This window comes from Sparus aurata, chromosome 15 (genome assembly GCF_900880675.1).
Source record: "Sparus aurata chromosome 15, fSpaAur1.1, whole genome shotgun sequence".
Classification (NCBI taxonomy): domain Eukaryota; kingdom Metazoa; phylum Chordata; class Actinopteri; order Spariformes; family Sparidae; genus Sparus; species Sparus aurata.
In genome coordinates this window covers 23913679-23925339 of record NC_044201.1, presented here as the reverse complement: position 1 = coordinate 23925339, position 11661 = coordinate 23913679, and the positions used below count along the sequence as shown (strand labels likewise).

The 11661-nt window shown below is 41.8% G+C and overlaps 2 protein-coding genes across 3 annotated transcripts in view; both read right to left on the bottom strand.

The window, feature by feature from the left end:
- Positions 1 to 3101: 3101 nt before the first annotated feature.
- Positions 3102 to 4712, bottom strand: gnrh3 (gonadotropin-releasing hormone 3). The gene is made up of 4 exons (XM_030442231.1): positions 4556 to 4712; positions 4214 to 4356; positions 3642 to 3722; positions 3102 to 3326 (listed from the first exon to the last, which is right to left on the bottom strand). Exons 2-4 carry the CDS (start codon positions 4349 to 4351, stop codon positions 3273 to 3275), a joined length of 273 nt encoding a protein of 90 aa, XP_030298091.1. The 5' UTR covers positions 4352 to 4356; positions 4556 to 4712; the 3' UTR covers positions 3102 to 3272.
- A 1357-nt stretch (positions 4713 to 6069) lies between these two features.
- Positions 6070 to 11661, bottom strand: part of LOC115596819 (receptor-type tyrosine-protein phosphatase epsilon-like) — a 28603-nt gene continuing 23011 nt past the window's right edge. For both annotated transcript variants that reach the window (XM_030442230.1, XM_030442229.1), the window contains exons 13-21: positions 10638 to 10773; positions 10300 to 10449; positions 9749 to 9842; positions 9308 to 9384; positions 9035 to 9169; positions 8663 to 8788; positions 8350 to 8501; positions 6944 to 7079; positions 6070 to 6823 (exon numbers count right to left, since the gene is read on the bottom strand). In XM_030442230.1, the coding sequence (XP_030298090.1) occupies positions 6749 to 6823; positions 6944 to 7079; positions 8350 to 8501; positions 8663 to 8788; positions 9035 to 9169; positions 9308 to 9384; positions 9749 to 9842; positions 10300 to 10449; positions 10638 to 10773 (1081 nt within the window). In that variant the 3' untranslated portion in view covers positions 6070 to 6748. The remainder of the gene's footprint in view (positions 6824 to 6943; positions 7080 to 8349; positions 8502 to 8662; positions 8789 to 9034; positions 9170 to 9307; positions 9385 to 9748; positions 9843 to 10299; positions 10450 to 10637; positions 10774 to 11661) is intronic.

The window sequence follows — 11661 nt, the reverse complement described above, 5'->3', positions numbered from 1 at the left end:
CGTATACGTTGCTGTGCTTCAACTTCAGTCGCCAAAAAAAAAAATTTGAATAAAATAAATTAATGCAAAACTAAGTAGACTTGAGTAATTCATGACTTTTTTTTTTTCCTGTTTCTTCCACAGATGAAATGCTCCAACATGAATCTCAGAGCCGAGCTGGGTTTCAGGCGGTGAGCGCGGGCTCCGCTGCAAAACTGTACAAAACACTTTTTTTTTTTTTGTTATAAACTCCATCAGTCAGCGCGCGGGAAAATTAACAATTTCTGCAGAGTTAGAGATTGATTGATTGAAGTCTTTGTTAGATTTAGAGGAATAACAGTCTCTGCAACTTAAGTGATGGAATTGCTGAGAGACCGACAGCCGGCAGCACGTTCAGGACGCGCAGCTCAAGAGTGGCACCATGTGGAGGCGAGGGGACACGACACCACGGTAAACCGGGAGCAGATGAAATTTACCTGAGAACGCAGTCAGAGTGGTCATATTTCCATTTCTGATCTGACCCCTTCCTTCGTTTTTTGGGGGGTTTTTTTAACAGCTCCTCCCCCCCCTTCACCCTCACACACCACAATTAAATTCCATGTCAACTGCTTTACATTAAGTCTTTACCTCACCTCCACTGTATCCATTCCAAGACGCAGCACTTCCAAAAGACCCTGTTCACTAAGGCTCTGGAAAAAAAAAGAAAAAAGTGTTTGAAGACCTCCCTGACATTTAGACTCTCTCTGAAGATGACTTTGCCTTCTACTATAGCCTGCGGGAACATAATAAGACCCACACTAAACTTCAATTGATATGCAGTGCCGGATTCCTCCAGGGGAAATTATCATTCTGTTCATAATAAGAGCCACAACAAGCACCTGGAAAATGACTTTATTATACACTGCGCTTCAATAAAACTTTCCTGTGACCCATCAGAGAAAAACACACACGCACACACACACACACACACCCATGCAGCATAATTGTGATGAAATGAAAACTATATTATGCATATGATAGAGTGCTTATTTGATGGTGGGCCGTGCGAGGGAGGATGCGCAGCTGCTTGATTGGCAGGTGCGTTATAGCGCGGCAGGCCGCAGCCTTGGATGGAGGGAGCTCTGAGACCCCCTCTTCCTGAAGTCATTATCCAAATATGTTCTGTTTTTCAAACAAATGAATGGCACAAGAATCAAAGTATCAAAAATGTATTGCCCTTCATAATGGAATTCCCTCTGAGCAAGGACACGTAACAATGGGCCATTCTCGGCTTCCTGTGCTTTCCCTCTCTATATGCCAGTGGACGTGACCTCCACAGCTCCAACAATGGGGCATCCAGCAGCATAAGCACTTGGCTCCGCGCCACCGAGCCACTACGTGCGCTCCGGCTGCCTTCATCTTTGTTGTTATATTTAAGGATGACATCCTAGCCTGTCGGCCTCTGCTATTGTCTTCGCCGTGATTATTTTCCACCGTTGTTTAGCCCCAGTTGTGGCTTTCTTTGATGAAAAGGTCGCCACTCAATTGGAAAACAGTCATTAAAATGCGGTGGGTACTATTCACCAGTGTGCATAGGGGAACCAACTCAACTGAGCTGGTTAATCAAAAGTTAATTATATAATTTTCATGCAGATGAGGGGGAACATTCAAATGAATCCCAACTCTACAATCATTACAAAAAATAAATAAAGAAATAATTCTAAAATGCTATAAAATGTTCAGGGACCGGGAGGCTGTAAACAATATGAAGTTTAATTTGAGGTAAACAAAGTGAATATCCACCAGGGGGTCTGGGAAGGAGAAAGTGAGGTTAAATCAAATTTGGAAACATAGATACCAGCAGGTTTTGTTGTCCTGATATACGTGCAATTAGGCAGGTCCTTGATGAGGACACAGGGAGGGAGAAAGTTAGGCTCTCGCTGCAAAACGCTTTGGGATTATTTAAAGGGAATTTATGGGATTTTCATGCTTCATCTGTAAAACATTAATTATTCTCGCGCACAAAGTATACCAAATTGAATTAAAACCATATTTTAGGGGAAACGTTATAAAAGCGTAATTATCTTTTCTTTTTCTTTTTTTCTTCTTTTTTTCTTTTTTTACGAGGATGTTACGAAACTTATTGAAAACTCCACAAAGAAATCAATAAGAGGCAGCCTCACGGTGACTTTTAGAGACAACACTCTCCGTCTCTAACTTGCTGCACTTTTTATAAGGAGAAAAAAATTAAAAATCCTCAAGTCTTCGCCCTCATCAAAGGAAATGATTGTGTTATGCAAATCACAACCATGAATATTAAACCGGCGATGTGAAGTATCACAAATGAGCGCGCATTGTTCTGGAAGTGCAATGGAATGTGGTTTAATTTCTCTTTAATTCTATGTGCTTTTTTATAATGTTCACCTTTTCCCAGTTGTGCCAGTGGGTTTGGGTTCATTGGTGTGCATTACAACCGCGCTCTAACAATGCGGGGCCTCCACGGTGTCAGCACAGTTCATGAATCCTGGCCCCTTATGCACCAGGCGATTAGTATGGTGCTCTGTCTGTGGGGCTTTGCCAGAAAATGAGTTCTCTTTAAAACATATGCCCCCTGCTGATTCTTTTCCTTTCCTGATATGAAATTCCAATTTTTATAATGAACACCAATTTGCTGTACGTAGAAGGAGAGAGAGAGCGAAAGAGAGAGGTGGGGGGGGGGAAAGTTTTACACTTTTTCTGTTTTGGATGACTGCGGTTATCCTAAATTAGCGTAAAGCTGCCGCGGACGACCACGAGCAGGAGATGAGCGTCTCTCAGTGTTGTTGGCGGGGGCTAATCAACATTCAGGTGCGAACACACAAAATCAGCTGGTGTAATTTTCCACATCACATATGCACATGACCGGTGTGGCAGAAAATGGAATTACCAAAACTGTAACAAATTCAATTAAGTCATTGATTTCTAATAAATTGGCTTAATCACCAGCTGTTGTCATGCTAAGATTGTTGTGTCACAAGTTTGTCATGCTTGTCGGTCGTGGCTGCTCTACAAAGACAATCTAATCTGTTTAAAGGCTTCAAAAAACTGCATTTTACACTCGAACGGCGACATTTCATTTAATGACCGGATGAGAGACGAGATGGTTCCATCAGATTTTCCAAAAAAGAAAAAAACTTTATTACAGTTTGAAATGAGTTCAAATGTTACAGACAGACATGTATCTGACGCTTGTGCGATAAATGTGATGATCTCGAAGATGTTGATGGCGACAAGTACAGTCAGTGTTTCTCTTCTCTTTAGTTCCTCGCAGCTCTTCATTTATTCGGGAACCTTTTCTTCCGGTCGAAAGGACTGGAATCATCTTTGATCTGAGGGGATTCAAATTAAAAAAAAAATCTCAGTCGATCTGCCTTTTCAATATTTAATCCGAGCAAGATCTGTCTATATACGGCACCAAACACGTCCGAGCAAATTAGCATCCCGTCTGCCGACATTCAAGAAGATAAAAATTAAGCATACACACATTAAATCATGCAAAAAGGGGAAAATAAAAACAGTCACTGAGCAGTTTGTATATTGTCATTGCTGCTTTGGAGCGCAGTGGCACACAGTGGTGTCGTGTACATTAATATTGTACAATTGAAGTAGACATTGGTGATAAATTATGTATAATAAGCACTTACTACATTGTATGGTCTAAGCCTCTCTTGGGTTTGGGCACTCGCCTCCTCAGGAAGAGACACCACTCCTCCTGTACCCATCATCTAAGCGCAATAAAAAAAGAGATTTTTTAGAAGATGGGAGCCGAAGAACATTTAAAGCATTGTAAGAATAGAAAAAATAAGCAAGTCATGCTCTCCTGAACAGTTTTACAGAGGTATTTCTGTTGCATTTTGCTTTTAAAGGTGGACTAAAAAGAAATTTTAATCAGAAGAGAGATGATTTGTTAATGTTTGAGCAAACTAAATTAAGAGACTCTTTGTTTTCACACCTGAATAAACAAACTGATCTTAATGGACAATTCCACACTGTTTTACTTTGTTTATATGTGGCGGACCCTGCCACCTTTCTATCCTCAAACAGTGTTCTGGAGACCTTATTTTCATCTAAGAACAACTTTTTCTATTCAGTTACGGAAATAAAACATATTTCTGAGTTGGTATCATTGTAAATAGCACAAGTCTCCAAAATTACATAGTGCCCCTTTAAACTTCATGAAAATGCCACACTGCAGTAAGGCAAACAGATCACTCACTCTGATGGTTGCCTCCAGCTCTCCCACGCTTCTCTTCCCACCTGGTAGCCATCCGTAGGACCAGTGCTGGGACAGGGTGACCTGAACCACCAACGCCAACAACAACACCTGCACCGTCACTCTGCTGCTCGCCTCCATTAGAGCTGCGGAGGAAGCCAAATTTGCAATAAAAAAAGAACAACAGTCACAGTTTTTTTCCCCCTCACAGCTCCACGGTTCGCAGACCAGGGGACACAAAGCATTGCCCAAACATTAGCAAACAGCATTTCAAGACAGTAATTAACACGAGAAGCGATTCTGACTTAATGAACATCGAGCAAACTTCATCGAGGACCGACTCACCTCTGTATTTGCCTTGTTAGCATGTGGTACATTAGCCAGAGGGGGGTTTTATAGGTGTTGTAGCAGGAAGGCTGCTGTCAGGATTATAATCCCCTCACTGCAGGTGTGACACATTTACTGACTAATGGGACACAAAATAATACTAATGGAGCCGGCTAAGTGCCCACATGTGCTGACATCACCGCGAGGGTTCGTACAGCATTAAATATATATCGCACAACGTCTCCGTGTTTGTGTTGGATGCATCTGTGTGGACGTGGACAATAAAATAAAAAAAAAGAAGACAACATTAAGATGAATCCTGACATTTTTTTCTCCATCTATAATTTATTGGAATCAGCTTTTAGCAAACAAATGGGAGTTCAAATCCGTACAGACTCAGAAGGCAGAAACATCATCCAAACAAGATGCTTGTGCGTTTATGTTACATCAGCTGCGAGGCCGCGCTGTCGTTACCCTTACGTCTCGCTCTTTCAGCATGAGGACACACTAGAATGAAGCCAACGATGCAGTAAACCTTAGTGATGATTAATGACCACGACCTATGTACATTAAATAAACACAATGCTCTGTGCGCCACGTACAAACCCGTCCTATGACTTTATAATAAAGGAAGTACAAACACAGTAGAAAGTTCTTTACCCAAACATAAGACTTCCAAAGCTTACTGTTCTAAAAGAAGTAAGCAGAAGCCTTGCAAAAATATATGCTTTTGAGGTTGCAGCAATGTCGGGGTTTCCTTGTTTAAATATGAAACTAAGACGAGCCATCACAGCCAAAATATGTCAGGATGCCTGTGCATGCATATTTCATATTTTGGCTGAAACACTGTTCGTATCAATGGATTCACTCTCCCTGACATTTTTTTTTCTTCAAGCTTCAACTCTTTTCATCAAAAACATTTCTGCATTTTTTTTTCCTTTTTGAGTCCTTACACACTCATTTCAGCTAAGATTACGGTACATTTGCTCTACTTATAATATTCTGACAAGCGTTTGTACAAACAATGAATCGGTGATCCACCGTTCAAAAACAATACACTTTTAAAAATGTGTCTATTGTATTAAATTAAACATAAACATCTGGCTTATCTGTATTAAAATTGTGTCACTTGGTGACAAGTTCTTCATGATTAGAAGTGTCTTTCTAATCAGTATGGCACTGCTTTATGCACACATGCATGTGTGAAGTTGGCTTGTTAACGTGTAGAAAAATGTTTTCTTTTTTTACCAGCAGGATGTGTTGCTTGGCTGCGAACCATTTGCGCGAATGATACTTTTGGATTCATGTAATACTATGTTATTTTTCTGCCTGTTCCAAAGTGGGCTAATTGCATTTCGCAGCGTCAGGCGCCAATCCACTAAGTAATATTGCCACAGGCAACAAAGGAAAGTTGGTGAAGTTGAATAAAATTGCAACAGGCAGCAGCTGTTAAGTTATTCACAGACAGGAGTGAGGTAATTTGCAGCGTCTCACACGATGAAATGTATCTTGAGTTTTTTTTTTTTAATGTCTTTTTAGGTTTGAGCTAAAAGTAGATCATAAATATTATTTACACGTGTCGGACAGGACATCGTTTTAGAAAAAGCATTAATCATTTTAACCCTAATAATCATACACACAATTTATTCTCCTCGTAGCAATCAGACATGTTGAGCGGGCGGCTGTAAAATTCACGACTACTGAAACCCAAAGGCATTGTGGTCAGTAACAAATTCAAGCAGAAGTAAAACAGAAAGCATGAACTCTACAACACATGAGCGATGCATTCAGGGAGTGAGCTTACATACTACAGGATATATATACATTATTTACTAAATATAAGGTTGTAATACAGTTGTCCTCTTAAACACTTTATTGGTTCTTGCAATGTTGCACGTAAGCAACATTAAAACTTTAATTTCTATTATTTTATTTTTACATATTCAAGAATCAAACCAACCCATTCAGCAAACTGCTGGAGTTGCTATATTTTAAGTTGGGAAACTTGAAAAATCAAACATTCCTGACGGAGACGGACTCTCCTGGAGCACAGATGTTTTGGATTATATTACAGTATGTTACAACACTGAGATCTGTAATCAAGTGCAAAATGTAAAAAGAGCTCGCTTTTAGAAAATAACATTCAGGAAAAAGAAAAATGCATAAGTTGATGTGCCAGAAAGCGTACAGAAGCATATCTGACAGGTTATTTTATTTAAAATTGGCGTAGTCTGAGAAGATGTCAACGAAATCCTGAACCACTCTGTAGCAGAAGTCGTATTGCTCCTGAAAGGAAAAACAAAAAAAGAGAAAATGTTTTTAAAAATGTCTCCAAACAACACAGACGGGAGTAAGCTGACAGTTTCTGCACAGCAGGTTTCATATTATCAGGCTTTTTCCACCTACCACAGTTTGAACCATGTGTGGTCTCTGCATGCGTAAACTCTTGACTGTCTGAAAGACGTCCAGGAGGCCTTCAGCTTTCACCCTCTCCAGAATGTTACTGAGGGCGATGAAGGTACCGGTCCGACCCGCGCCAGCACTGAAAGATGACGGACAAAACCATCAGCAACCACATCACATTTATTGAAGAAATGTTCCGCATGTAAAGTGGAATTTGGAATGCGAGTAGCGGGAGTGATCAGAGGTGCAGGTGCATGCTTTCTAAGAATATTTATTTTATTTGTGTTGTTATTTAATTATTTTGCTTATTTGCCTCTTTAATAATGCCCTGATACACCTACATGTGATGGTATTGACAGAGGTTACATAAAATACATTTCTCTGTAAAGGGATTGATAAAGTAAGTCTTCTTCTTGATGTATTCAGAATATAGATTAAAAAATGTTCACAAAAAAAATCACATCACCCAATACAAACACTGGGCCGCCTTCAGACACGGTGAGATTTGTTGCAGAACCGCAGTTGTGGCTCAGAGGACATTTTTAAATTCTCACCACTTCTCCGTTTCCTACCAGTAATGCTGCAACGAGACCCTTGTAATCCCGGCAGCACTTCCCCCTTTTTCCCACTCAAATAAAAAAAAAGTTTGCAAGAGGAAAAGGTGACCTTTGTGTAATAGTGCTAATAATCATCCTCACTTAAAGAGAGGCTAATCCAAACGCTAACACTAATCAGTTCGGAAGCTCTGTGTTTGACTGAGTCAATGTTTACAATGATGGTGGGATGGGGAGAGAGAGGGAGACGTGGAGGGGGGGAGACGGCGAGCGAGCGAACGAGCGAGCGGGAGAGTGATGTGCGATTCGGAAGAGGAGTGTAGAGAGAGACGTTGGGGATTGCAACGGGTTAGCCCCATCTCCCAGGGGCTGAGAAAAAGCTTTAAAAAGCCCTTCTTAGACAAGTGGTGATGAAGGAATAGAAGAGAGTGATGACACCATTTCCTGTCGTTAGCTCATCTTATCAGATTAATCATAGTGGGAGTCAGAGGAGATTTCACTTTGAGAGGTTTTAATTGACTGTGAATCAGTGGATTGGATCAATCCCACAGGGGGCATGCTGCTTTAGAATCACTTCACCTGAAGCTAGGTTCTGATCAAAGCTTCCACTGCTAAGTCTTTATAAGGGATCACATAAGTGGTTTAGGCATAGAACACCAGGCCTACTGAGGCAAAATGTAGAATTTATTGTAACAGACGGAAGAAAAATGAATCCGTAAAAATTCCTTCAAATATCACTCGGAGAGATTCAGGTGACCGGGTAATAACGGTGAGAATGAAAAGTGGATAAAAGTGTCATGTGGAACGCTGGGTGTAATTTTCCTCATCATGCTGCAGGAAGTGAAATTTCCTCACCTGCAGTGCACAATTATGGGACGGTTCCCAGACTGCTGCTGCTGCCTCTGCACAGCAGCAATAATGTCAATCATTCCTCGTCCCTCGGCCGGTATTCCGATCTCAGGCCATCCGTGGAAGTGGAAGTGTCGGACGTGTTGTGACTGCTTTTCCTGGTGAGACGGAGGGCGGATTCTGTTATTTGTCGTGATAGATTAAATGACGTTTCTTGGACTTTTAAACTGCTCATCTTTAAGGATATATTAAAGGTACATTTGTTCTTTTTAAAACTTCTGTTCGCTGCTTTAAAATGTGGAAATAAAACCTCACGCACGGGTCTGTAGGTGAGCACCATGTCTTTGAGCGTGAAGGTTTCACATTGCGTGTCTCCAGTCAGCTCCACGGTGTAATCTCCAAATGTTACACTGCCCTCTGATGGCCAGTACTGGAAACACTTCTCCTGTTTGAGAGAAAAAAAAAAGGTCAGATGGAAATACAATTAAGCTTCATTTGACTGATTTATATCCTATTTTTGTATTTTTTACATTTGCAGCGTGCGCCACGAAAACAATATAAAACTGTTAAATACACACACGGACCGTCGGGGGAAGGATAAGACGGTGACATAACGGAATGAAAAAGACGGTTTCTAAAATGTGCAGCTCCACTTCTCAGCCTGTACTTTTGCAAGAGTGCCGTACTGTACCTGCTCCCTCTCTTTGAGTTCGGTGAGCATAACGATTGAATGACACCTCCACTCCCACACCATCCTCCAGAAGTCCTCCACTGTGTGAGACAGGGGGCCCTGGGTTGCGATAAAATAGTCCTTCTGCCTGTAGCCCTGGAGGGCAGATCATCCGGTAAACAACACTTGAGAGTGCAGCAAACATAATATTTTGCATTGTTTGTAACGGAAACAATGAGCTTTATTTATACTTCTATGGGAAATCTATACAGGAGGTCATGAGGGAGTGCTTACATCAATAAAGGAGGCATTGATGTAGTCGGTGAACTCCTGTCCTCTTTTCACTGACAGTATTACTCGGTTGAAATCATCTGCGGAGAAAAAAAAAAAAAAAAAGGGAAATGAAACTTTCCACAAGCGATTCCTAATAAAATAAAAGTTTGAAGAGGCTGGTGGAAAAAAAAAAAAAAAAAAACAGTAAAGGAACTTTAGCTGTGTTATTAAGGCCAAACACGCCCGAGCCTGTATCAGCTCTCACTGTAAAAAAGTTGTACCCTCTCCCGCTCTACTCCCAACTTTGAGCGAAGATACACGCCCTGTTAAAATGTCATTGATCGCACAGACACGCTGATTATCCAGATATCTGTGTACGGCTATCACCAGCAGTGTGATACTTTGATGTTACTCGGACGTGATGCATTATGGAGGTGTTCCGAGTCTCGGCGTAGTCCTTACACGGAATGATCTGAAGCACGCGGTTCTTCTTCATGTTGGCGGGGAGGTTCCCAGTTCTCATGTTCTCCTTCATTATGCGAACGTTGGTCAGCTTCTGATGGGAGAGAGAAACACACGGAGGGGGGGGCGGACCGACGCGATCAAAAAAGTTTGTTTTCATCAAAGATTTTTTTTTTTCCCAAATCAGACAGACAATATTTTTTCTGCTGTTTTATTTTTTTTAAATGCAACATGAAAGTTTGTCAAAAACATTTCTTATTAGTACAGAAGAAGACGGGAAGAGGACGAGGCAACGGGGAATAGTTCCTCTCAGTGTGCGGGAGGGAAAAAAAAAATGAGAATTTTTCAGCAAGCTACAGCAAATTCTGTGTGGCAGATGGTGGTGCCTTATAAAGTTTTAGTTGGTTCAAAGCATTGTTATTTATGTTACTACTGCCAGGAGTGGCACCCAGGGCAAGTTTTCCATGAAAATGTACAGATGCAGGGCACGGGGTGGTGGGGACGATTCATTACTGACTGATGTGTTTAAGAGTGAGCTCCTTTCTTCCTACCCTGAACTCCTCCTCCAGGCCCAGCCTGTCGTGGGGAGCCCTGGTGTTGTGAAGCCTCTGCAGATGGCCCTCCAGAGAGCACACATCTAGCTCCGTGTCTCCATACAGATAGTACTCCAACAGAGCCTGGTAGATGAAGGAGTACTGCATCTGAGGAGGAAGACAGAGGAAGTGAAGGAGAGGTAGTTGCTTTAGTTTTTTTAACCAAACTCTTTCCCCCACTACTTCTCGCATCACGGGTTGGTTGTTTTTTTTTCCTGCGTCCTCGGCTTGTTTCGGAGCGAGCGGGTTGAGCTGTCAGCTCGAGGTACAACAGGTCGGGAAGGGTCAACACTTACATCTGTCTGGATGAGTTGACAGCGCTGCTCTCGTATTCTGCTCACAAAGCCGAAGACATCCAGCCTCTGTTCCATGTGCATCATGTCGATCATGCTGTCAATGACAATGAACGTCCCAGTCCTCCCCACGCCGGCGCTGTGGAAAAAAGGGAAGAAGGCACAAGGTCTCGTCTTTCACAAACAGCCCGAGTGCAGCTAGGAAACAAAGACGTGTGACATTGCGTCTATACTGAATAAAAGTTTGTTCTCTCGCTCACATAACATGATGATTTATCTGTCGCCATACTATCCCTGTGTTCTTAACATAGACGTCGACTGCGGACAGCCCCAAGCATGTGTAAAAGTGCTTCACCTCTGAAGCCCAAACACACTCCTAATAGATTTACAGGGGTCATTTCAGCGGACGGCACCTCTGGGAGCAGCGAGCAGGGACTCCACAGCGGGGTGTTGAAGCCTCTTCAATGGGCCCCATTCAAGAACAACAGTCCCGCTCCCCGAGCACCTGTTGCAGCAGTTGCCACAATCGGCTGCAGATTTCTTTGGTGAGGCTTCACGCTGATCGCCCAGACAGACGTGCGCACATACCAGCTCTGGGCATTTTCAAGCATAACATTGACACATATTTAACATCATGTTGTTTAATTAACAAATAATCGTTTAACTCTTGAATCTTTTTTGCTTTACGAAGCATGCAAAGTTAAAGTAGAAGCATCAGAGATTTGTTTTAAGGTAGAGGTGGAAACAAAAGCCAGTCTGACCTTAATCATGTATAAATTGGTAAATAAGGTTGATTTAATTCTTTTTTTTAAACAAAAAATTGGTTTCACATCCATTTTTTTTTAACCTTCCCAAAATCAAAAGACCGATCACTGGATGTCACGCACAGCAAAACAACATAAAACAAGAGAGAGAGGGGTGTAAAGTGTAGTGAAAAAAGCCAGTGCCATGAATGAAACTGAACCAGACGGAGCAGATTATGAGAAACAAGACATTCCTTCTCTGAATTAAATCAATACAACGCGAG